The 27,191-nt window shown below is 41.7% G+C and overlaps 2 protein-coding genes across 4 annotated transcripts in view; one reads left to right on the top strand and one right to left on the bottom strand.

Moving 5' to 3' along the window:
* Positions 1-2,677, bottom strand: part of UCHL3 (ubiquitin C-terminal hydrolase L3) — a 114,449-nt gene extending 111,772 nt beyond the window's left edge. Inside the window, exon 1 of the mRNA XM_059144344.1 lies at positions 2,400-2,677. The gene's annotated coding sequence lies outside the window, so the exon portion shown is untranslated. The remainder of the gene's footprint in view (positions 1-2,399) is intronic.
* TBC1D4 (TBC1 domain family member 4) overlaps positions 1,850-27,191 on the top strand; it is a 191,720-nt gene continuing 166,378 nt past the window's right edge. For all 3 annotated transcript variants that reach the window (XM_059144337.1, XM_059144338.1, XM_059144339.1), the window contains exon 1: positions 1,850-2,474. In XM_059144337.1, coding sequence (XP_059000320.1) covers positions 1,977-2,474 — 498 coding nt within the window. In that variant the 5' untranslated portion in view covers positions 1,850-1,976. The remainder of the gene's footprint in view (positions 2,475-27,191) is intronic.

Raw genomic sequence — 27,191 nt, forward strand, 5'->3', positions numbered from 1 at the left:
TCACTGCATAGTAAGATAAACATGGCAAAAATGTTACAAAGAAAAGGCTAAGGCTTTTAGAACAGGAGGCAATGGCAGGATGTCACAAGATAAAAGACAATTCTGTTTTTCTGTCAATGAGTGAAAGTTTATTGCTTCATTTTCTTTAACCAGTAGGAAATAGTCTGCTGGGCTCCAAATTCAGTCCTAGCTCCCAAGCTTGTTGACTTGGTAGAACCCACAAAATTTTCAAGCTCTCCCCAGTTCTTTGTTCTTTTCTCCCCCTCTTTTTGGTTCCGGCATATGTGGCCTAGAGAAATGGCCTAGGGAATTTGTAGAAGAAAGTTACTGGTAAGGTTCTAGAAGGTTTCAGTCTACATTCTGAGAACTTGTCACTGCTTCTTGAAGACATTTTGCACAAAGGTAGGTGGAGTAGTTATAAACCAAATGACTAAACCTAAACAATTAATAAGGTCTCTTGGAACCTAGCTGCTTTTTTACAAGAGAACCATCAGGGTCTACCCAGAAATTCAGTATAGGAATACTTAAGGGCAACTGATCATAATCATCTTACATAAATAGGATAAAAAAAAAAAAATAACTCCAGGACTTTACAGAAAGTGAGCATGCCATAGTAAATTAAACACAGTGAGAAACCTTTGGGGTTTGGGTTTTCATTCTCCCTGTAGGTACTTTGGGGAAAATTGGGAACTTGCAGTGTGTTTCCCATTTATTTTGTTTACTTATCGAATTCTTCATTATAATTCAGTAAGAGCAAAAAGAACGAGAATCTAATTTGCTAAAATGAAAAAAAAAATACTTCTTTCTCCACTTTAAAGTTAGAATGATCGAATTATCCTTAAAATGTCTTCTGTGTACCTCGGAAATATATAAAAGGTGAGAAATCTCTACACTGCCTCTGAACGGGGTGCAAAAAATGGATAAAACAGGATTCTTTTGGGTAGTATCTGGAAATAAGATTCAGAAATTGTCAGGCAAGTCTTCAGAAAGAACTGAAACCATGCAAATGCTGTTCGTAAAAAAGAAGTCCCCACGCCCAGCGGAGAGGGGTCCCCTCTCCAGGGGGCAGCAGAGACGCGCGAGGGGCCGGGGACGTCGGCGACCCGGGAGAGGCGGTGTAGATGCAGGCAGTGCCCGCGCCAGCAGCAGGACTGCTGCCCCAGGGGCGGCTTGGAGGGGCGGGCTGGGACAGGGGCCGGGGGAAGAGGCGGAGAGGCGACTTCACAGAAAAGCTTTTAGAGGCGACGCTCTCCGCCCGCCCGGCGGGAGGCGGGGTAGCAGCCCGATTAAAGTAGCAGCCTGGAAGGAAGGAAGGCGCGAGGGAGGGACGGGAACAGTTGGGAGGAGGAGCAGCGAGCCGGGCCGCGGCGACAGCTAGGGGGAGCGGCCCAGCGTGGCCACGTTTTGGTATTGTTGTTTTCCAGCGGAACAGTGCTCGCAGGCCCTTTCCGTAGGGCTGATCGCGCCGAAGCCCGGCGGCCCCGACCTTCCAGGTGACAGCCGGTCACCCTGGTAGGAGTCAGCTCCGCCCCAAGTCACCCCGCCCGCCCACAGCCCATTCCCCGCCCAGCCTCCGTCTGCCTGCCCGGGGCGAGCGCGGCGGCCGCAGCGGCTCTGCAGCGCTGGAGCAGGCGGCGACGGGCAGCGGCGCGGGGTCCGCGGCGCAGGAAGGGGGAAGTGCGGCCCCGAGGCGCTAGCGCGAGGAAGGAGGATGGCGATTTAAGCCACCCTCTCCTGCCAGTCCGGCTGCGGGGCGCTCCCCGGGGTGCCCGCCGCCCGAGCCTGCGAGCCGCGCCGGGGGGAGTGCCGCATGGGGCAGGGCCGCTGAAGCGCGGAGTTCGTGGTCTTGCCGTGCCAGAGAGGGCGCGGGGCCCGGGTGCGGCAGCTGGCACGGTTTCGGCGGCGCCTTCAGCGCGGCAGTCGGGGACGCGGCGCGCCTACCCCGGCCGCCTCGGTGCCTTCGTGGGGCGCGAGTTATGGAGCCCCTCAGCTGCATTCAGGATGAGCCGTTCCCGCACCCTCTGGAGCCCGAGCCGGGCGCCCTTGCGCAGCCGGGCCTCGGGAAGTCGGGCGACAAACGGTTTCGGCTGTGGTACGTGGGGGGGTCGTGCCTGGACCGCAGGACCACGCTGCCCATGCTGCCCTGGCTCATGGCTGAGATCCGCCGGCGCAGCCAGAAGCCGGAGGCGGGCGGCTGCGGGGCGCCGGCCGCCCGCGAGGTGCTCCTGGTGCTCAGCGCGCCCTTCCTGCGCTGTGTCCCCGCTCCCGGCGTCGGGGCCGCGGGCGGCGTCGGCCCCGCGGCGGCGCAGCCCAACCCGGCGGTGTTCATCTTCGAGCACAAGGCACAGCACATCTCGCGCTTCATTCACAACAGCCACGATCTCACCTACTTTGCCTACCTGATCAAGGCGCAGCCCGACGACCCCGAGTCCCAGATGGCCTGCCACGTGTTCCGCGCCACAGACCCCAATCAGGCAAGACAGAGGCTCGAGGCGCGGGGGAGGGTCCGGCGCCCTGGGGAGGAGTCGCGGGGCTGGAGGCGCTGGGACCCCTGAGGAAGGGCTGATGGACTGTGGTCGGGCTGCTAAGCGTGCGCCCTCCACGTGGCGCGCTCCAGCGTCCACTCCTCCCGTCCCGACGACCAGGAGTGTTGGAGCCAGCGTTCGGGGGTGGGCGGGGTGGCAGGAGCGGACGCCCGGCGGGAGCGGGAGAGCGGGAGGGAGGTGGAGAGTGGTCCCGGGGTGGTGGAGCAGCGGGTGCGCCCCAGGAGGACGCGGCGAGCAGCGCTCGTCTTGGGAGGACTGCGGTGTCTGGGGTGTGCCTGGAGGAGGGAAGCCTGGCCTTGGCCTTGGTTTGCGTCTGTACGTGTGCGTGAGACCAGGCACTGGAGAGTTGGGGTCCTCGAGGCCCTGCACTCACTCTCCGCCTTGGTGGAGTGTTGCACCTTAACCCACGTGGAATGTCGAGTCCTAGTAACGGCAGCACCTGCGTGTCTGGGAGTTTAGGGAAAAGTTAGTCGACAACGATGTCACCAAGTAGGAATCTGCGTTTAGATTTTGAGTGCAAAGAAAACTTTTTGTTTCGTTTTGCCTTTTTTTTTTTAAACAGTTTTGTTGTTGTTGTTGTTGTTGTGTGTGTGTTTCCGCATTAATTGGAGACAGATACCAGCTTGGGAGATTTAAAAAGCCATTTCGTAAAAGAGGCCAAGATCTATTTTCTAATATTTCTCCAAAGTCTACTAAATTGAAGTGTCTGTTACCAAAAAGTGCATTTTTACTTTCTTAAAAACAGGCAAGCCCCTTTACCAATGGTTGGAGGAATCTAAATAAAACTTTGTGACAGTGATTAAGTCTTTGAAAACTCGTTTTAAAATAAAAGTGTAAGGAGTTTTTATCATGTGCTAAGCCCCTGAAATGCTATTCTAAAAACAGCTCTTTAATGTTTGCAAAGTGCTTTAGATGCTTTAGAAAAATAATGTTCTCTATATGTAAACAAAGTCTCAGTTGCAACATGTGGCTGTTCCTTGAGTAGCTGGGAAATTAATAGTAGTCAAGGCAGAAAAACATCCTGCAAATAGGCTTTTTTTCTTAATTCATTATTTTAGCATCTGTCATTGAAAGGGTTATTCACAAAAGGCCTGTAGCTGAATTGAAGAAAATAAAAGCTCATTGTCTTAGCTTTCATCAATTACTTTGTAAGCTAGATTAATACCTTAACATTCAGAACTGAAGAGAACAGTTTTAAGTTATATGACCACCGTTAAAATACCTTTTTACAAATGATCTCAACATTTAAATCCACGATTAAAATGCATGTGCTTATTTGTTCAAAGCTTATTTTTAGCTTTTACTTCTGTTGAAATGGGAGTGCAGTATGTTCTTTATATCTGAAAATTATCACTAATTTTGTTGTATTAAGATTTTTTTTTTTTTTTTTTTGGTTCTCTCAGTAAGGAGGAAGAAATTGCATTTTCCCAGGACTGTAAGGAATGTTTTATGATTTTGGGTAGCTTATGTTAAAGTATTTTCTTCAGATCTGATACATCATGGCTAATGTTATTGATGGTCAAAGTTTCTTTAAGGTCGAAGCACTTAAAATTCTTGACAGTGGCTGTTGAGCCCTTCCCAGCTTCGTTGTTAGAGGATCATTAAAAACATGCCCCCCCTTTTTTACCTTAATTATGTATTTAGGTGTTTGAGGCTGAATGTGCTATTGTTTTACAAATAACAACAGGCTTAGGCTCATTTCTTCCTTTTGATCCTGTAGGAATACTGGGAACCATATGCCCGTTTGATAAAAGAGAAAAAAACCCCTAACTTTTCCTGTTTATTGTCATTTCCCTGTTGAGACTTTGGTCTAAAGATATGGATTCCAGTTTACTCTGAACCTAGAGAATCCCTGGTAGAGGATCCTTAAATTGAAAGGCCAGATGTTGTTCCATGAAGGATTATCTCCAGCCATATAGCAGGGTTGCAAACTCAAATGCATGGGATCTGGTTGAGTGAGGTGGAGATTGAGTAAGGACCAAGGACCAGGAGTGATGCTTGTTTCTCAGGGAGTTACTCAGCACCAGTTGCAAATTGCATTAACAAGATACAAGTCTGGTGTTGTCAGAGCTTCTGGTTTCCTAAGAGTGGAAGTCTGGATTTTTTGTATGACTTCATATTTTAAAGTATTAGCAAATATTTTAAACATTTGAGATTCCTATCTGGACCAAACAAAACACATCTGAGGTTTGGCTTCAAAGATATAAAGGCTGCCACATTGTTTTTCATAAATATTTGTTGAAAGGACAAGTGCAATCATCAGGCTCTGTTGCTTTTTGCCACTTTTCCGTTTGGGCATCTGGATTCACTTAGTATGGCTCTCATAGTAGGCACAGGGCCATTTTGGGGGAGGAATTTATAAATAATATTCTCAAAAGTGATGTTTCTACAGCTGAACTGGGTAAAGGGATGGATTCCTCACATTGTACCATCTAGGGGTATGCTTCATACCCCAGAGTAGGCTCTGGATGGTTCTAGGCACCTTTGAAATCAGAAGGAAGAAGACCTACTATCTGCTTTGTCCCTGAGAATTATTTATTTAGTTGGACTTTAAGATCATTGTTAAAAGAGTCTCCAGTCACTGAATAAAGTATGGAAAGTAGCCTAGAGGAGTAGGCCGGCAAACATCCATGAATAACTTTGCCTCTGGTTTGTCTCTCATGCCTGTCCCTTTGCTGAAATAGGCCTTTGTGTAGGATGGCCATATAATTCATTGTTTAATGAATCTAGGATGTCTAATGAATTGTTCAATGAATCATCTAGGATGATCTTTTTTAAAAGATTTATTTATTTGAGAGAGGGAGAAAGAGTACGTGTGAGGGAGGAGAGAGAGAAAATTTAAGCAGGCTCTCCACTGAGAGTGGTGCCCAACCTGGGGCTTGATTTTAGGACCCTGAGATCACAACCTGAGCCAGAATCAAGAGTCAGAGGCTTAACTGACTGAGCCAGCCACCCAGGCGCCTCTAATCTAGGGCAATTTTTATTGAGAACAGGGGCACTGCTAATTACACAGACATAACAAGGATAAACCCGGATCGTGTAGGGCAAACCAGGAAATGCGGTAACCACAGCTAAATGGAAAAGTTTGTGTTTATACCTAGCCACTGAGATGGCTAGTTTCCACATAAGAAATGATAAGGTTTTGCAGAGTATCTGTTCATCTCTTTTGGGGGGTGGATCTATAGGTAACCTCTAAGATGGGAGCACTGTGCTAGTGGCTTGGGTCTGTTGTGGGGTGTTGCCATGGTGATGTGCCCTCTGGATCCCCCTCTCCTCTGCGGGGGGTCAGAGTCAACTTAAGCATGTGGGCCTAACGGAGCTCTCAGCCAGAATGGCCTAATGAGGAGCTGTTTGTCCCAGGTGCAAAGAGAGGTAGGGGTCAGGAGCAAACGAACCAGTTCCAGATCAAATGTGCCTGTGCAGAGTGGTTCCCATTTATTCAAGCCTGTGTGGTCCTGCACAGGAGGAATGTCAGGCTTAGTACATTTCAGCCAAACTTGGATATTTGAATTAGTAAAAGTACTTAACTATATAATTAAAAAAAGAACTACTGGCATAAATTGAATTATAGACTTAAAACTGGTTGAGGAACCAAGAATATCTGATTCTCTATCTAAGATCTAGGGTAGGTCACTTATATTTTTCAAATTTTTATCTTTATCTGCTTTCAGAAAGAGAATGCGTAGCATTATCTCAATTTCCCAAATGAAAAGCAGAAATTATTCTAAGTTATGTCTATTTTACCATATGGAAAAAAAAGCAAGAGTTTTTAGTGTTTATAAATATTGTTAGAGATTAAAGATGTTAATTATCGTTTGCATTAGACTGCATGAAAATTATATTTCGAAATTACAGAATAAGCAATCATTTAAAAAACAAAAACATGATTACTATGAGTTTTGCTGATTTTGTTTATGTATTTCTTGAGGCTTGCAAGAATGTAATTTCAAAGATTTTATAAGTTGTGATCTTAAAATTCTTAAAGATGAACTTGACACCAGTTTATTTGAGCTCAAAGTTCTCTAAATTTGTAATGTTTTTTGTTTCTCTTAAAATATTTAGTATTTTCTGAGCTTTATTCAGGTAACCAATTTCAATTTAGTTCTGTTGATAGCTTTCTTTTTTTTTTTTTTTTTAAAGATTTATTTATTTGACAGAGAGAAATCACAAGTAGACAGAGAGAGAGAGAGAGAGGGAAGCAGGCTCCCCGCTGAGCAGAGAGCCCGATGTGGGACTCGATCCCAAGACCCTGAGATCATGACCTGAGCCGAAGGCAGCGGCTTAATCCACTGAGCCACCCAGGCGCCCCTGTTGATAGCTTTCAAAAGGGATCATTTCTCAGAAGTTCTTACTCATTGCTAATGGGGCTATACTAGTCAGGAAACTAAAGAAATGGAAATCTGAAAGTTTTCATGTTTCTCTTTCTGCTTCTGGAATAGTCTGTGCCATTCTAGACAGATAGATCTCTCCCTTCATGTTTGCTATAGTTGCTTTTTTGTCGCCAACCAACCCCCCCTGTCCTGATTTGAGTTGGAGGTTGAATTGCCCTGGCTCTACACCATGGTAGAATCTTGACCTTGATATCTGGGGGAAAGGTAAAAAATGTGTGCCCAGAACCTCCCAATTATGAGGCAGTGTTAGTTATAGTGAAGACTGAGACTATTCAGTTATCTGGGCTTGTTTATCATAAGCCAGAGTTGTGGTTCTCAAACTTGAGTATGTATCAAAATTACCTGCTTGTGGACGCCTCGTGGCTCAGTTGGTTAAGCAACTGCCTTCGGCTCAGGTTGTGGTCCCAGAGCCCTGGGATCGAGTCCCACATTGGGCTCCCAGCTCCATGGGGAGTCTGCTTCTCCCTCTGACCTCCCCTCTCATGCTTTCTGTCACTGTCTCTCTCTCTCTCAAAATAAACAAAAAAAAGAAAAAAAAAAGAATTACCTGCTTGTTAAAACACATGACTACCCACACCCCCTCCAATTTCTGATGTTAACAAGCTCTCCCAATGATGATGCTCAGTCTACTGGTCTGGGGACCACACATCGAGATCCACTGCCCTCAATGATTTATTCATTTGTTGGGTTATATGACCACTTCTATACACTTAGTTATTTTTGCAATTCTCAGACTTAGAAGTTCAAGGTGAGTGTGAGGAGGAGTAATATCTGACTACAGAAGATTTTTTAAGAAAATCTTCAATTTCTAGCTAAATGGCTTTGCATATCTTCCCTAGATAGTTGTTCTGCTGGTCATCCTAGGACTATCCATGTGATGAATGAAAACTTTACCTTTCAAGCCAAAGTTTGAAGTTTTGCAGATGGAATAAGCAAGTTTCTTGGGAGTATGCCGCAATGTGAGGTTATGATAAGATTTTTCAAAAAATAAAGATTTATTTATTTGCATCCAGAGAAATAACAGCATTCTGCATGTTTGGCTCCCTGACTGTTAAGAAAATCAAGCAGGGGTGCCTGGGTGGTTTAGCTGGTTGGACTTCTGACTCTTGATTTCAGCTCAGGTCACAATCTCAGGATCCTGGGCTCCAGCACTGCTTTGAACTCTGTGCTCCGCTATGGGTCTGCTTGGAATTCTCTTTCTCCCTCTCCTCTGCCCCTCCCCACCACTTGCCCTCTGTATCCTCTAAAATAAATAAATCTTAAAAACAAAAAATCAGACAAAAAGAAATAGAGTTGATATTTTGGTGAATAAAATGATGACCATTCTGAGTAATTATTACTCCCATGGCTATCGTTTGTGTGAGTGTTGAGAAAACTTAAAATCTACTCTTAGCAAATTTCAAGTATACAATTTAGTATTTTATTAATGATAGTCACCAGGTTGTCTGCTCATTAGATCTTCAGAACTTAGTCATCCTGCATAACTGACGGTTGGTACTGTTCGACCAACATCTTTCCATTTCTGCCATCTCCCAGCTCCTGGAAACTGCAATTCTCCTCTGTGCATTTATGAGTGTGACTTTCTAGGTACCATATGTGAATGAGATTATGCAGTATTTGCTTACTCTTTCTCATGTTTATATTAAAAATATCCATAGTTAAATATGCTCATTAAATTTGTAAAATAATAATTAATGTTTAGTGCATGCTTGGATATAGTTATACCTATATATGTGTATTCATTATAACAAATATATTTTTATATATTTGTTTTAATGAGAAGCAAAAGGTCTACATGATATCTTAGGCTGCGGAAGTTGAACTCTGGTGTATCTTTTATGTAGTGGCCTTAGGAAGGCAGGGAAGTAAACTATGACAATCTCTCTGTAACTCTGTAAGTACAGTTTAGAATAAAAATTTAGAATAAGTTTGGAAAAGAATATAAAGCTTTAGGATGTGTATTTAAGAACAGGTACAACTATGCATTATATCAAGTATATATAAACTATATAAACACTATAAAGTATAAGAAAGTATGAAGTATAAACTATTAAACTATTATAAGATGAAACTATACAATTATATAGTATAAAGTATAAAATTATAAGATATAAAAATAGTACACTTACCATCATTATAAAATATATATGATCAAGCAAGAAGTACTGGAACCAAGTTGTCCTATCATAATTATCTTAATTTAAAGACAAAAGAATATGTAAATTTTTAGAAAAGATTTTATTTATTTATTTGGGTGGAGAGGAAGAATACCAGTGCAGGGGAGGGTAGAGGGAGAAGCAGAGTCTGCGCTGAGCAGAGAGCTGGACTCGGAGCTCGATCCCGGGACCCTGAGATCCTGACCTGAGCCAAAGACAGATGCTTTTTTTTCTTTTCAAATTAAAAGTTTTATTTATTTATTTGTCAGAGAGAGAGAGAGTGAGCGCAAGCAGGGGGAGCGTCAGGCAAAGGGAGAAGCCAGCTTTCTGCTGAGCGGGGATTTCGATGTGTCCATCCCAAGACACTGGGATCATGACCTGAGCCAAAGGCAGATGCTTAAACGACTGAGCCACCCAGGCACCCCAAGAAAATGTAAAATTTGAAGTCAAAATAAAGCCCAATGACTTGATGGGCTTATGTATGCTTTTGTAGGAGTTCAAGAAGAAAAAAGTGGTTTAGAAAAAAAAAATCACAAGGACCATAATGACACCGGCATGCTGTTCCCATGCTGTGTCCTAGTCCTGTTGTTTGGGAAAATATCTTTTATTCATTGAATTTAGGTTGTTAGTATAAATAGTACTGGTTTTATACTTGTGTTTGTGGCTATTTTGTACATTGATTCTGTCTTTAGAGTTGTTTAAAAACTAATGCTATAAGCATATGGAGTTTATATCTAGATTTTTGTGAACATATTTAAATAGACTAAGTGAAATAACGATATCTTCTTCAGTATCTTTTCTTTGAAAAGATACTGAATAATCCATAAGTTTGGAAAACTCTGGGTTTAAACTTTTAGATGTTATTTAATGGATCCCTGATAATTTATAATCACATGATAGAAAGGGAAAAATGTGGTTGGTTTAATTTCAGATTATCTTAACACTGGTATCTGCAGCCCACCAAGAAGATATGGGAGTTACAATGTTTTAAATTACTGATCTCTTCCAAGTTTTATTTCTTTTAAGAGGTTGGGTTGGAAAGAGGATCTCCAAGTAATGGGATTTTCCCGGCTAAATATAGAAGCCTAAATTTGCTGCTCCAGTTCTTTTACGTTGTGGCTGCCCTTAACTAGTTCCATAGTTTCCACTTTGACACTGCTGTGAATTTTTACATGAATTTCTAAAATTCTCAATGTTAGAACCATGGAACTTTATACTATCAATGTCACTTTGGAGGAGTTCATTATCATTTTTAGTTTCTTTTCTTTTTTTTTTTTTTTAGATTTTATTTATTTATTTGACAGAGAGAGAGATCATAAGTAGGCAGAGAGGCAGGCAGAGAGAGAGGAGGAAGCAGGCTCTCTGTAGAGCAGGGAGCCCGAAGCGGGGCTCCATCCCAGGACCCTGGGATTATGACCTGAGCTGAAGAGAGAGGCTTTAACCCATTGAGCCACCCAGGTGCCCCCCAGTTTTAGTTTTCGAAGTCAAACTGTACTTCTGGGCAAATCAGGCATTCTTTTGCATCTTACCATTGTACCTTCATAAACATTTCCAGGAGCAGGTTATATAGTCTGGACAAATACATTTATGATCTAGGCCTTTTACAAGCCAACAGGCAAATTTGTTTTTAGGCCCTCGATGGCTCCTGGCTTTTTCAATTAACCTCTTGCCCTGGTTTCAGGCAATTCATTCTCATTAGCTGAGCAGCCTGAGAGATTTTTGTGGGTTTACCTAAAATTAAGCTGATGGCCTTCCTGGTTGGTTTTTTAAATCTCTCTTCCCAATAGGTCCCTGGGAGCATGCTCTGTATCTGTCAGGATATCTTTTCACTCTGTGCTGACTGCTCACTGTGAAGACCAGCCAGTGCCTGTTGCCTAGCTCTTAAATATTGCGTGCTGTCTGCTTGATTGAATTGTTTTCCAGTTGTGGACGCTTGTTTTCCCTCTTCCGGGAGATGATCTGATGTCTGGTCCTTGCTTGTGTACTGATTTTATTTTAGTTTTCATATGGAATTTTGCAAAGGTCTGTTGACATGAACATAGCCTAATAGTAATGGTGGGCATGACTCCTCTATGTTCATCCATAATTCTTTTTTTTTTTTAAGTTTATTTTTTAAGTAACCTAGACCCAACATGGGGCTCAAACTCACAACCCCAAGATTAAGAGTCACATGCTCTACCAACTGAGCCAGCAAGGCACTGCTCATCTCTAATTTTTTTATCTAATTTGAGGCATGTTCAATAGGCAGATCTCTGGTTTCTAATCCCAATATTAAAAATAATGTAAAAAGGGATGGTATTACATTCTGTTTCTTGGCACCACCCTTTATATTTTAACTTCCCCATTGATTCTAAACCTTTTCCAGAGGTCAGATTGTTCTGTTAAAATAATAAATGACATTTGACAACTTTGCTCATTCTGTGCTTGTATAAGTACAATGTGTTGGGTCCTAGCAATAGAGACTAGTCATAGCAACAGAGAATAATATGCTGTTAGGGATCTGGGAATTAGTTAATTGGCATTAAACCTGTTTCTTTTTTTTTTTTTCTTTAATTTCTTAAAGAAGATTTTATTTATTTGAGAGGGAGAGAAGAGAGAGAGCACACAAGCATGAGCGGGAGTGTGGGTGGCAGAGGGAGAAGCAGACTCCCTGCTAAGCATGGAGCCCGACGTGGGTCTCCATCCCAGGACCTGGAGATCACGGCCCGAGCTGGAGGCAGACACATAATGACTGAGCTGCACAGGAGCCCCTAAAACTGTTTCTCTTAGAAGTTAGATTGGGGCGCCTGGGTGGCTCAGTGGGTTAAGCCTCTGCCTTCGGCTCAGGTCATGATCTCAGGGTCCTGGGATCGAGCCCCGCATCGGGCTTTCTGCACAGCAGGGAGTCTGCTCCCCCCCTCTTTCTCTGCCTGCCTCTCTGCCTACTTGTGATCTCTTTCTCTGTTACATGAAGAAATAAAAAATCTTTAAAAGAAAAAAAATTAGATTGGAGATGTATATATATTTGAGATTATATGTTTTGACTAGTGGATTGTGAACAAGACTAAATAAAATATGTCTTAATTAGTATATGAGAAAATATAGGAGTTCTTTAGAATAAAGAGCATAAAAAACAATCTTTAATTTCTCAAGTAGTCTTACCTAAGCCTACCTTAGATTCTAGCATTTTGTCTCTCTTTTGCTTGATATACCATAAAAATCCAGCATTTGCTTCTGTCTTTGGGAATTATACTCTAAACTTCTAGCAGCCAGTTATAATAGTAATAATAATAATAATAATAATAATGATACTCGTTCTAATCACTATGTATTTATTTATTTTCTTGACCATGCGGTTCTCAAACTTTAACATGCATCACCTGGAAATTTGTAATAATGACCGATCACTGGACTCCGCCCCCAGAGCTGCTGGTTGTGAAAGTCCTGGGTGATGTCCAGAATTTGTGTCTGTGACAGGTTCCCAGGTGATGCTGATACTCCAGATCCAGGATTACCTTGGACAACTACTGCTCTAAACCAGCAGCTGGCAAACTATGACCTTTATTTTTAAAATACAGGTTCATTTTAACCAGCTCTTCTCCCCTGTTTACATACTGTCTGTGGCCGGTTTCCTGCTCCATGGCAGTCTTGAGTATTTTGGGCAGACACTCTCTGGCCACCAAGCTTAAAGTCTTTTTATTATTTGTCCCTTCATTAAGTTTGCTGACTTCTGCTCTAGATAATATATATATATATATATATTTTATTTATTTGACAGACAGAGATCACAAGTAGGCAGAGAGGCAGGCAGAGAGAGAGAGAGAGAGAGAGAGGGAAGCAGGCTTCCTGCGGAGCAGAGAGCCCGATGCGGGACTCGATTCCAGGACCCTGAGATCATGACCCAAGCCGAAGGCAGCAGCCCAAACCACTGAGCCACCCAGGCGCCCCTAGGTAATATTTTTTAAATGGTTTTTTTTAATCCCCGTTTTATAGGTGAGAAAATGAAGCCCATCATTTTCCTAAGGACACAAGCTATCAAGGAACGGATCTGGGATTCCATACCCCATATATTTTCTAAAACCCACTTTGTAAATTTTTATTGATGGCCCCCACATTTATCAAGGTAGCCTAGCTCTTTTCTCTGAACTCAAGCCTTTTTTTTTTTTTTTTAAAGTTTCTAAATGCTTCCTTGATACCTACACTTATAGATGTAGTTACTAATGCTGGTAAACCAAGGGATTATATTAGAGTCCTACTTTTCACTCCCCAGCTACAGTTCTGGAGGGATGGCCTGTTGATTCATCCTCCAAAACTTAGTTTTAACAGGTTACATCTCTCCACCACACCTGCCCCCAGGTGATATAACCCCTGCCATCTCTTGCTGGGCCTCTTCTCCTCTCCGCTGTTCTCCCTGCTCTGCTCTTGCCCTCCTGTCAGACTCTTCTTCCATGGAACCCCAGGAGTGTGCTTATAAAACACTAGCCAGACCAGGTTCCCTTTGCACTCCGAGTAACATGTAAATTTCCCCTTACAGTTGGGTTGGTCCGTCCAGCTTGGATGGCTGCTCTCCAGTCCCTGCTGTACACTTCAGCTGTCCTTAAACAAGCCCAGCCAGCTCCGGGGTCACTTCAGAACCTTTGCATGTGTGGTCTGCATTCTTGCTAGATTGGCTTTTTCTCAGGTCTCAGTTCTTTGCCTAAATCACAAATGTTGCTTACGCAGATTGGTCTCTGGTGACCCTCTATCTAAAGTAGACAGGTAACCCAGTTTTTCATTCTATTTCAGCCCTGTTTTCCTTCTGACACGAGTACCTTTAAAATTATTATTACTTTTTTTTAAGTAGGCTTCACACCCAACGTGGGGCTTGAACTCATGACTCTTAGATCAAGAGTTACGTGATTTACCAACCGGGCCAGCCAGGCGCCCCTAAAATTAATTTTTAAAAAATTCTAGGGGAATGTCATCCACTATTTCTAGAATGTAAGGTAAACTTCATAGGGAGAGAGCTCTTGTCTGCTCATGGTTGTATACCTGGGACCTAGTTCTGTAATAGAGATTCATTGCAACAGATTGAAATTAAGAATCAGTACCTGCCCTCAAGGAATTTAAATCTGCTGGCAAGAGAGTGAAATCTGTTTGCCGGGATGTGCGCATGTTCCCATATTTGTCACCTTTAGTTGTTAACTTTAGTAAGAGTTAATTGTACTGTTTGCTCAGTTTTATTTTTTGTTGTGAATATTTATAATTTTAGAGATATCATCCTGCTTATAATATTAAGTGGGTTTATAAAGAAGACATATTTTAAAATATTTTATTTATTTATTTGACAAATCACAAGTAGACAGAGAGGCAGGCAGAGAGAGAGAGGAGGAAGTAGGCTCCCTGCTGAGCGAAGAGCCCTATATGGGGCTCGATCCCAAGACTCTGAGATCATGACCTGAGCTGAAGGCAGAGGCTTTAACCCACTGGGCCACCCAGGCACCCCAAGAAGGCATTTAAAAAAAATATATTGTGTAATTTCTGAAAAAAAAAAAGAAAAGAAAAGATTTCTAGACTAATTTAAGTTGGTCTACTTTTTTCCCTACCAAAACATGGGAAGTTTACTGAAGCTGCCTACAGGAGAACAGGCGTCTTCATGGCCTTTTCTCTGAATGACATGAGTCGAGCCTTCGGGCATCTGGAAGGTGATCAGCGAGTGGTATTGTGCAAGTATCCTTACAGTAATTGGATTATTCTTCATTTTCAGTCCAGTTCAGTTATTTAGGCTTCTCGGTCGCAAGTATGATCTCATCCGGCAAACTATTTAGTTACACAATGCTTTGGATGGCTTCTGTAAGTTTTTATTCCCAAATCTAACCAATTTCCAAAGCCCTGATTTTTAAGCCTGCTCCTAGAAAGGGCGGGGAAGGCCTAAAAGGTATTCAGAACTTTTTATTTTAATCCAAAAGGGAAATGAGGGGCTGGAGAGGAGATCACCACAGTGTGGCCAGGGATGAAAAAAGAAAACCCCAGGACCAATGTCCCTAGTGACTCTAGACCGATCATAAGATGTAGGATTGTATTCTGGATTTATTTGCTTAAACAGTGTGCCCTTGTGATGGAGTAATTACCTTGTATTCATTGTGTGTAATGTTTATAATAAGGACACTTAGATAGGTTGATTGTAGTTTTCAGTGGCCCCTGGGGCATGAACCAAGCTACCAGTAGGACGCATTCCTGTTCTACACTGTTCCCCTGGGGTTCTACTTTAAAGGGAACAACACAAGGAAAGATGGCTTTATTTTTCCAGGAAAAATTAAAAAGTGCCGCAGTCATGTGCTTTTATAAATATAGGCCCTCGGCCTTTTCCTCAGAAGGGGCATTTCCTCCTCGCTTCTTCCTTGTCTTCCATCATGCCTTTCTCTGAGCATTCCTTCTCTCCAGATTTTCTTCAACTGTGGAAGCCTTGCATGGGGTAGGAGATTTCCATTTTGCTCCCTTGGTGAAGCTGTGTGTTTTCTAAGTGAGCTTCTGGAGTTTGTCCTTGTCCTTTATTCATGATTGGAATGACCTTTAACAACCTGCTTTCCATTAGGATGTTCAGTGTAAGACATGGTCATTGCTAATTGCACCTTATTTGAAACAGCAAATGTAGCTGCTTATTAAGGCAAAAGGTAAATACAGTTTCCCAACATGTTTGCCCATTTACAGAGGTGGTTTTCTTTTCTCCTGGACTGGAGAACAAACTGTCCAGTCACTTCTGTCGGGGGAGAAAAGCTGTACTGTACATACTGGGAATGGGAGTTGATATTTGTTAGTACTGGATTTGAGTCATAATACATTAACCCATTTACCTAGGAACCGGTCAGGTTGACAGCTTTTGTGTGCATGTGATTATACCAGTTAATAGTTTCTCCGGAAACCTTGTTTGCTATGATATTGCTCTGATTTCTTTTGGGAGAGCAGAATTAATTCTGGACATTGATGGTGGGAACTGACATATGTATGCCCTGTGATTTTTTTCTTAGCTGCTTACATTTTCCAGATGATTTATTTTTAAATGTTGTGCTGCCACCATGAAAGAGAATTACAGCAACACTTTATGTATACTTAGATCTCCGTAAATCAAGGGGAGACTTTAAACCGATGAGTTTACTAAAAATTGTTGATTTAAAAAAATGTTCATGAAATTTCCTCAGTACCTGCTCCTGCAAAGGGCTTTGTACATATTTTCCGTTTTGATTCTTCTCAATGAACAAAATGTTTGTCTATTTCAGTTAGTGTAAATGCAGGAAAATCCCATTCTTATATTGTTCTTTCTTTTGAACATGTTCATGTATAATGTATCTGCTCAATTTTTCATTTGCAAAGGAGAAAAGTCCATTTATTATTAATGATGCAAGTGTGATCAGGTGACACAGAAATAACAGGCCTTCAGTTGGAGAAGCCAAACCCGACACAGGAAGTTGAAGCTCTGGACCCCAGTCTTCCACAAGTAGTCATATAATATGTGCAGTGTTAATCTGGGTCTTGGTTTTTCTAGTTGTTCCTTTGTTCATTACCTCATTCATTCATTCATTCTTTCATTCAGTTATACCTTCAACTGTCTATTCATTTGTTTAGTTACTAGGAATGGAATGTTTCCTGTATGCCTGGTATTGTACTAGACACCACGCTGGAGTAGTTTGTAAAACAGATGCATTCTCTGCTTCATGAATCTTAGAGTTTTGTGGAGAAGCAAGGCAAAACTAAGTAAAAAGAACTACATAATGTAATTGCCAAGCGCCTGGGCTCTGTAGTCGGATCTCAGGGACCCAAAGCTCCACTCTGGCTGGGCTCCATGGTCCTGGGCAAGTTCTCGCACCTCTCTTTACCTTGAACCCCTCATCTGTAATATGGGGATGAGAGCATTGTTGTGAGGATTAAGTGAATCCATTCAAAGCGTGCAGAACAGTGCCATGTGGTTACTACTACGGAAATGTTACCTGCATATCCACAGGGATCCAATTTAAAAAGGGCTGTGAAGGAAAAGAATGGGGTGATATGAGAGAGTAAGAGAAAACTTACTCAGGTTGGGTTGTGCAGTAGATAGATTCTCTAGGTCTCTTTACTGTTTAAAATCTTACATTTTTCTAGTTAATGCTTCCTCTGCCAGTCAGTCTAGAATCTACGGGAAAGCTGGCCCCAGCCCCAGCCCTGATGCCATCCATTGTCCAGGGTACAGGCCCAAGCCACGTGATGAGTTTGTGCCTGGGGCTCCCGTGGTCCCAGGGAATGTGACAGTTTGTGCCAACGCAAGAGGAGAGAAATTTTCTTGGGGGTCCTAAGAAAGTTTTCTCCTGACTGTTACAAGTAGATTTAAAACCTGAAATGTAGTTATAGTTATTTCCCTACCACAGTGACGATGAAAACGAGCTAGGCAATCGGAGAGGCCTGGGAAATTGCATCTGAACACTGATAGGCATAAGCCTGCTTAGCACCTGCCTGCAGACTTGTTTATAACTTCTTGTTATGTGAATTGAGCTGAGCTTTCGGCTACGTATAACCAAAACCAAGAGATGAGTCAGGGAAGGCCTCTTGTGGACGTGATGATTAAGGATGATTCCCAAGTTTGCTGATTTCCACCCCCCCTCCCCCGTTTTTTTTTTTTTAAACTAATGAGTGCATTTGATACATTTATAGATGTCAGGAAGGCTGGTGGGAGGAGTGGGGGAGAACTAGGTTTCAGGGGCAAAATCAAGAGTTCTCATTTGTAAAATGAGACCGGGAGCGGGCTGGGTCTTTTTTCTGACTAAAGATAGCGGAGAGAAATGACCTCCTTCCATCAGTAATTATGGTTTCTTAAGCATTGCCAACCATTTTCACCAACAAGGGGGCCACTGAAAATAGCGTCTCAGCAGGGGTGGGGGGAGGGTGCTACGCTGGTGTTTTCCAACCTGATGGCGCATAAGAACGTCCTGCAGAGTTTAAGAGAAGTAGGCGTGTCTACGAGATTCTTGGGCCCTTCCCCACATCTGTCGAATCAGAAGCTCTGGGGTGAGTTGTGGGGATCTGTTGAAGAGCTGGTAACGGGGTTGGCGGTAGCGTGGCCCTGCGTGCAGCGAATTTGAGAAACCACTGCTAATGGAGATGCAGGGTCCCTTCCCCTGACAACTCCAGGAACCATTATCCGTTAACTGTAAGTTCAGGACACAGCAGGACCCCTAGCAGTAGCCACAGCACGTTGGTGTTGTTAAAACACCTCAGCTGTCATCCTGACGATACAGTTTCTTGATAACACTTCTGGCCAAATTGTTACATGTTTTCTTTCGACAGTGAGAGTCACCCACTGTCTGCGAAGGCAGGCATATGGGCAATATAGAGAGTGTCTTAACAGTTTACACAGTGTTTACATGTTTGGGTAATTAGAATATCTAAACAGGTGTTAAAATAACACTTTGCATATCGGTAGCTGGGGAAATTCCATGAGAAATCAGGTGGTCGACCAGCCTGGAATCTTAGGTCATGTTCTAGAGTCCTGGCATGGACATCATCTACCCATCATCATCTACCCATGCTCTGTCAACGCTGGATAATGGTAGTAGACCTCTGTTGTCATAGTGAGAGGTGTCTTGGAGAGGAAATGGGTCAAGGACATGCTGGAGCATAATTAGGAGCAGGGCTATCAGCAGTGGGGAAGTAAGATGTTTGGGATGGGGTGAGCCAAGGAAGGTACTGGCTCCAGGGCTGAGTCAGGGGCCCTCAAATAATCAGATGGTCAGCAGGAAGCAATTGCTCTAATTAATATAATTAAGGCTTTATTTATGGTCGTTTGGGACTGCATTGGCAGCCAGGCAGTTGGCCCTAGGTGGTAACGATGCTCTCAGCTTTGGAAAATGATGCTTCAGGCATTTTGAAGGAAACTTAGCTCTGCTCTGTCTCCCGCTCTCCCCCACCTCCACCTTTGTAGGTTTATAAATGAGGGAAGGAGAACATTCAGTCCTGGAAGGAGGCAACATATTAACTCTTCTACCTAGTAAGAAGTTTCTGATTTGACTTCCCCAGAAAGATAGCGGGTTAAAGGCAGCATTTTTCTCTTTGCTTACTTATTTTTGAGGTAATACATACTTTGGCACTTGTCTTAGGTATCATCATACCAAGCACAGGACACGTTTGCTTTGTTCCTTTGATTCAATTTGCTCTCGATAATTAAAGTTGATTTTGTATTTATTATTATTATTATATTTTATTATTTATATTATATATAATATTATGTTATAATAATATATATAATATATATAATTATATATAATATTATGTTATAATAATATATAATATATATAATTACATATATAGTATATATAATTATATATATTATATCATATTTTATTATTTTATAATAATAAAGGCCTCTCAACAGCCAGACAAGGCCCCATGGGCTCCTCCAAGTGCCACTGGGCTCAGTGAGAAGTCAAAGGTCAAAGGCAGAAGGAAGAGCCAAGGTGGTGAGGCCCCCAGGAAGACAAAAGCTGGGAGTCAGAGTGTAAAATCCACGGTCCCTAAGGGCAAGAATGCTGTTGCTTCTCCAGCCATAAAGAAGGAAAAACCACATCCCTAAAGAGGTCATTGCCCATGTGACCAAGGAGGGGTCCAAAGCCAAGGCCCCTGCTCGTCCCAGGGGTGGTGGGTCTAAGACGGTACCTGAACCCCTGGCCAGAAAGATAGAGGCCCCCAAGGGCCTGAGGAGGCCGGGCATGCCCACCAAGGCCTCATCATCTTTATTTTATTATTATATATTATTATTTTATATTTATTATATTTAAAAATTAGTCATCAGAGAAAAAAATAATGGTGTCAGTGTAGGATTGTTAGAGGATGAATTTTGGTTGCATGTTAATGGCGGAAGCCATGACTATCTTGTAGTTGTTAGAGTGTTTGAAGTTCCTTATTACTGCTGTGGTTATCAGCTCAGCCATGGCCATTCACAAATATTGGTGGAGGGCAGTCAAGTGTAAGATTAGCCAGTTAGCAGCTGGGGAGAAAGAGGTTTAAGTGATTTCTACAGAAATAGGTAAACAGTGAGAGTAGCATACGCTGGCGTTAATTACTCGGGGAAGTTATTGAGAGAATGCATATTTGGTGAGGCATTCCATATTCCCCGACATGGCATCTGCACTGAGTCTCCAGGAATGTGGAAGCTTCAGGGCCTGGTTCTGGAGTTTAGAGAACAAGGACCGATAATTAACACGTAAGGTTTTTGTAGGTTTTTATTCTTTAATGCAGTGTCACTCTTAATCTGTTGACTTTTTTTTAAAGTCAATACGTCCACTTGTATGTAGGAGGTAAAGAATGTAGTGATTAGGAAATTTTAATGGTTTTTGTGTCATACTTAAATTCCTATAAAGGACATGGCATTTGTGGATTTAAACAAGTTAATTAAAAAAAAAAAAGGCCTCACAGTGATTTCTGAGTTGCTCAGAAATGTCATGTCACTTTGAAAGAACATCTTGGTAGAGTTGGCAAGTTTATAGCACCTAGTAATTTTGGAAACTTAGTATTAAAGAAATTTATAGCTCCATTATATATGGAAATGGGAGTTTGAGAATTTATGGTAATTGACATCCACGGATAGTCCTTCTGAAGTCCACTTGGAGTCTTTTCTGAAATATGGTACAAACACACAGTCTTCAAATCCTTATTATTCTAAGCTGCTACTCAAATTTCTTTATGCCGTTGTGTATTGTAGATTCTAAGAAGTCTGGAATAAAAAGTTTTAAAAAGTGGCAAACTGAGCAGGAGCTCCTGATTGCTCTGTTGTTTACTTCCTATGGTACAGACACACACTTGTCCCCCAAATACACAGCCCAGTGTTAGATGCGTACTTGTAAGCCAGGTGGTTTAAGCATTGTGGTGAGCATTGAAGATGAGGATGAAAAGCCATGTTGACTATTCATGGAAACATTATGAATCGGTGCAGCTTACTAAACATTATGTAATGCTATTGGCCAGTCTGTAAGACTCTGTAGTCACGGAGGGGGTGAATTTGGCTCCACCCAAACTTTTTTTTTTAAGATTTTATTGATTTATTTGACAGAGATCACAAGTAAGCAGAGAGGCCGGTGGGGGTGGTTGGGGGAGAAGCAGGCTGCCCGCTGAGCAGAGAGCTCGATGTGGGGCTCGATCCCAGGACCCTGAGATCATGACCTGAGTTGAAGGCACAAGCTTTAACCCACTGAGCCACCCAGGCACCCCCCACCCAAACTTTTTAACATGGCTGCGGTTCTGCCCCTTCTCCTTCCTCTACCCCAGCTCTGTCTTTCAGCCTTCTTTGAACTTCTTACCATTTCTCATGCCCACTGGGCCTTTCACATCTTTATGTTCACATACTGGTCTTTTTGTTGGGAATGTCCTTTTATCCAGTGTCCTGGTGGTGTGGTGTCCTAATCTTTACAAAGGCCCTCAAAAGTCACTTCCTTTTCTATAAAATCTCTATCCGTCTCCATCCCCTGTTTGAAAGTTGCTTCTTCTTCTGCACTCCATACTTATACATAGCTTTATTCCAGCAGTTCTCTGGTATTCTTATTGTTTATTTGCAAGGCTGTCTCCATTAGTTGGTAAGCTCATTGAAAGTGGAGACAGTCTTTTTGGTATCTTGAGCATCTAGCACAATGACCAATATGGGGCATTCATTAGGTGCTTTGTTGAAATAATTTCATATAAATATAAATAATATAAATATAAATATAAAAATCTATATTTGTTTTGTTGTTTGTTGTTTCTTCTGAGGGTTTTCTTCATGAGTAGGTCTGTACTTTGTATCCAGAGGTATAAGAAGTGTGACATTTGACCTGGACCTTAAAGAGGTTTATACTGCAGTTGGAAGAGAAAAGACACACAGAGAAAATGTTAAATAATTAAATACAGGGAATGGTTCTACCACTGTTGAAGAAAAAGAACCCAGAGAAAAGAGATAGGTCTTCAGTAGGAAACTGGGTAAAAAATGCTGTATTTATACAGAAGGGATATGGAAGAGAGTGTATGCATGTATTCGGGAGGAGGAAAAACAGGGGAAAAAAAAACAGTGCCAGCGGGGTGCCTTGGTGGCTCAGTGGGTTAAAGCCTCTGCTTTGGCTCAGGTCATGATCCCAGGGTCCTGGGATCGAGCCCCGCATCGGGCTCTCTCTGCTCCACAGGGAGCCTGCTTCTTCCTCTCTCTCTCTCTCTGCCTGCCTCTCTGCCTTCTTGTGATCTCTGTCTGTCAAATAAATAAATAAAATCTTTAAAAACAAAACAAAACAAAACAGTGCCAGACTATAGACTAGATGGAATTGGGGGAATTAGCAAATTATTTAATCTAAATCTCTTATTCTCTCCTGTAAAGTAGGAATAATATTAGTACCTATCTGACAGGATTATGAAAAAGAAGTGAGATAATGCAAAATAGGAAACACAGGGTAATGATTTATTATTATTATTATTATTATTATTAAATTGTTATCATTACATTAGGGTGGCCAGGCATAAACATACACTTTCATGAGGGAACCATAGAAAGCGAAGCCAAACAATGAGAAATGTATTTGGGGAAAAAAAATAAAAAAGAAATGTATTTGGAGAAGATGAAGATAAGGAATCAGGTATCAGATTAGCCAAAAGGAAATTGGGAGTGAACGGGTATCACATCAGTGTTGGAGGACAGGAAAGAAATGCAGAGAAATTTCCAGCTGAGGACTGAACACAGAAAACTAAGGAAATGAAGATGACCTTGAAGCAAAGGCTTCAAGGTCCTAGGCTGGTAAAAATCTGATCTGCTTCCTGCTGGGCCTGGAGTGATCCCGGAGCCTGACCAACCCAACCCGGGGCCTGCTGGCAAGGGCTGGTGTGCTGAATGGGTGAGCTGGTAATTAGGGGGACTTGTGGAAAGTGGGGAATTGCAGCAGGGGCAGATTGTGAGAAGAGATAGGGTAGCGGTGGAGGTGAGTAGAGAGCTTTTTGAGCTAAAAGAATGGCTGAAAGGGTTATGGGAAACAGGATCCCAGTTAAATTGACGTAGTGCTTTCTCTTTCTACTTCAAGGTTTGAAAGGCAAGGTCATACAATCGATCGGAAGATGGTATCGGTCTCATAGGACCTTAGGGGAGTCCACAGCTACTCGCTGGCTTGACACTTCTTTCTTGAAATATTAGGCAGATCCTATGTGCAGGGTCTCCACTTCTATAGACTTTGATCTTAATTGTATTTTTTTGTAAGCATGACAAAATAAGAAAGCCTTGTTTGTTGTGCTTATAGAAACACTGAGGGTTTTTGTCATCCTTCTAGCCAAAGGATTTTCTACCTAAGGTGTATATGTTAAATATAGCTGTCTGAGAGTGCCATTCTCAGACTTACATGTTTGTAAAAAACCCCTCAGGTTCTTGTGAGACAATATAGATTTCTGGACTTCACCCCGCACCTACTGAATTTCTATGGAAAGCATCTGGGAATTCATGTTTGTAAACGTCCCAGGTTATTTCTTGTGATCAGGTAACTTGGATAAATATTGCTTGTGTCAAATGAAAGACTTCTGAATCCTTCTATCCTTGTGGGTCAAGGATTCTAGTGTTTAATTTGTAAGTCATGGTCTGATTGTATTCTGATTCCGACTTTGAGAAGTCATAAGGAATGTTTACTGTATTCTCCTGGTTAGACCAGGAATTTAACCTGTGGTTCTCAAATGGTGGGGGAGGGCATGGATTTTATCTCTAGGGGAATTTTGGCATTGTTTACAGACTTTTTTGGCTGCCATACTGATGCTGTGGGTATTACAAGCACCTAATGGGTAGAGAGACCAGAGATAATGCTAAATATTCTTTTCTTTTTTTTTAAGGTTTATTTATTTTAGAGAGAGAGTGCACTTGTGCAAGTGGGAGAAGAGACAAAGAGTCTTTAAGCAGACTCCCTGCTGAGCACAGAGCCCAAGATGCGAGATGGGGTCTTGATCCCAGGACCCCAAGGTCATGACCTGAGCCAAAATCAAGAGTAGGGCACTTAATCAACTGAGCCATCTAAGTGCCTCAGTAATGCTAAATATTCTGTAGTGCATAGGATACTTCCCACAAACAAAGAATTATCTAGTCCCAATTATCAATAGTGTCAAGGTTTAGAAACTCTGGTTAGCCCCTCAAGTAGTTCTCTCTGTATTAATTAATAAATAGTTTATCAACTACATCTTAAATTGAGGTATAATATCTACCCCACATGACCACTGTCCATTTTAAGATGTAGAACATTTTTTTTAAGCTTATCTTTTTTAGTGCTCTTTATACCATGTGCGGGACTTGAACTCACAACCCCGAGATCAAGAGTCACATGCTCTTCAACCTAAGCCAGCCAGGCGCCCCAATATGGAGAATATTTCTATCACTCAGAATGGTGTCTTGTGCCTTCTTCCAGCAGATACCCATTTCCCCTCCAGACATCATTGTTCAGACTTCTTTCTCCATAGATTAGTTTTGATTGTGCCTGTATTTATATGAATAGAGTCATGCAGTGTGTACTCATAATGTGGCTTCTTTTGTTCCGCGTTGTGTCTGGGAGATACGTTCTTGTTGCATAGGGCAGAAGTTTGTCTTCTTTTATCGTTGCAGTATGTCTACCACAATTTAGTTATCTGTTTTACCGCTGGCAGCCGTGTATTGTGTCTAGTTTGGGGCTGTTACAATGACAGCTTCTTGGGATATCTTTGTAGAAGTCTTTTGAAGAACATAGGCATTCATTCTCTTCTGTATGTTCCTAGGAATGGAATTGTTGGATCTTAAGACAGAGTTTGTTTGGGTTTAGCAGATAACTACCAAGCAGTTTTCCAGAGTGTCACACTATGCCAGCCATGGGTGACCTTCCTAGTAGCTCTGCTTCTGAGTGTCTGATATTGTCAGTTTTTACATTTTAGCCATTTCTGTGGGAGTGTAGTGTTATCTTATGGAGGTTTGAATTTACAACATGACTAATGATGTGCTAAGCTCCTTTCTGCATAACTGAACTGGGTTTTTGGGTATTCTCTTTCAAAGTGCATGTTCAAGTCTTTTGCCCATTAATAATTTTTTCCCTCCTTTTTTACTATTGATTTGTAGGAGGTTAAGATATTTATATATATATACACACACACACACACATACATATATACACACACATATATATATGTATATATATAAAATGCAACTGGTTTAAGTTGGATACTCTATAAAAAGCCTGATAATATATATTATATTAATATTAGTAATATTAATAAGTATAAGGACAGTATTATAATAATACTGATTACTATATTATATAATATTAATCCATATATATATATTAATTTTACTTGACAAATTGTGGTGGGCAGTTGGAGGCTAATATTTTGCTTAAAGTAGAGTATCCGAGAGGACCCATTTCTGAAATACTTTCAGCCAACCATTCACTGCTCTTTTGAGGTAGGTCCAGGTCAAGGACCTTTGTTTGCAGATGGTATGTTAGAGAGAGTGGAGTCTTTCCACTAAAATCATGCTTTTTTAAAGGTTTCTTTAATGTAGAGTCAGAATGAAAAGAAATTTGTGAATTGGTCTGAGTACAAAGTCATCCTACATTTTTACAATTTTTTTCTCATTTTCCTGTATGGTTGTTTTGTCTGTTCTTGATTTGACAAGTTTTTTTTTGTTTTAGTGCCTCACCTTAGTCTTGTGACTTATATTTTCTTTTTTATTTGGAAACTTATTTTTATCGGTTTACATTCTATTTAGTTACATGAATGTAATTACATTAGCTATGAAGTGAGTACCAAGAGGACTGGGGCAAAACACAGTAGACTAACAAGCATAGGTTTCCAATGCGGGGCGGATCCTGAACAGTCTGCTTTCCTTTTAGAGGGCGGGGCCCCTAACTGCTAGTTGCCTGTGGGCTGCAGGCACATGGGGTGTGCATGTTTTGTGGAGGCAGTTCAGATCAAGGGTTAATTTATCAACTCATTTAAGGAAAGGTGGATGAAGAAATCCTCTCCAGTTCTTACTGAGCCACGTAGTTTGAAAGACAGGAAGGGAAGAAGGGAAAGCTAGATTTTTTGATCTTTTTAATGAGTTATATAGACATGGTCTCTATTTTCATTATTTTCTCTAAATCTCACAATTTTAAACTTGAATTTGGGTTTTTTACCAATTCATATTTTCTGAAAAAAGAATCAGAAGTGGGTAAAAGAGTAACCATATATTTAATCAGGGAAAACATTTTATATGTTCCTGTTTGCATTTTTTTAGAGTACGTAACCTTCATATTCAAAAATAATAGTTGGGAATCAGAGGGACCTGACAACTAGAGAAGGTGATATTTGAAGACCTCTCCAACGTGTATATCCCTTTATTTCAGATCAATATAAATCCTGAGAAGAGGTACTGGGGCCTTACAGGCTCTTGTTTGGTCTTGCTTGTTTGTATCTGGAGCCGGCCTTGTCCTAACAGGCCAAATTCCACCCCATACATTCTTTTCTAAAGTCATCTGCCAACTTGAAGTTGCCTGGTGCTTACTGAAGTCTAGCAGCTCCTATATGTTTTCTGTAGAAGCTGAAGATAGAATGTGTTTAATTTTGGAAGTGATACTATCTTTTACTTAAAATCTTTGAGTTGAAAATTAGTTGGAAGCAATTTTTGCATGCAGCTTTTAATGCCCCATGAACAACAGTTATATATACTTTAGGAGAAGTCTTGTAAGAATTTAAAAGAGAACATCTATGGTGCTTGGGTGGCTCAGTGGGTTAAAGCCTCTGCCTTCGGCTCAGGTCATGATCCCAGGATCCTGGGATCGAGCCCCACATCGGGCTCTCTGCTTGGAGGGGAGCCTGCTTCCCCCCGCCCCCCATCTACCTCTCTTCCTGCTTGTGCTCTCTGTCAAATAAATAAATAAAATCTTTTAAAAAAAAGAATAAAACTTGTATAAGTTGGTAAGACTTTTAATACATTTGAAAATGAAGTTCTTGAAATTTTGCTTATTTTCTGAAATTTACCATGCCAGTACTTTCATAATTGTCATTGTATGGGCTTAGTGCACCTGTGTTTATTGCCATCTACCTTACATCATTGTGGCCAGAGTTGCTGTTCATTTCTTATACATTATTTTCCTTGTTTTTCTTCATTATTATGTACTGTCAGAATTTCC

This window comes from Mustela lutreola, chromosome 13, assembly GCF_030435805.1.
Source record: "Mustela lutreola isolate mMusLut2 chromosome 13, mMusLut2.pri, whole genome shotgun sequence".
Lineage (NCBI taxonomy): Eukaryota > Metazoa > Chordata > Mammalia > Carnivora > Mustelidae > Mustela > Mustela lutreola.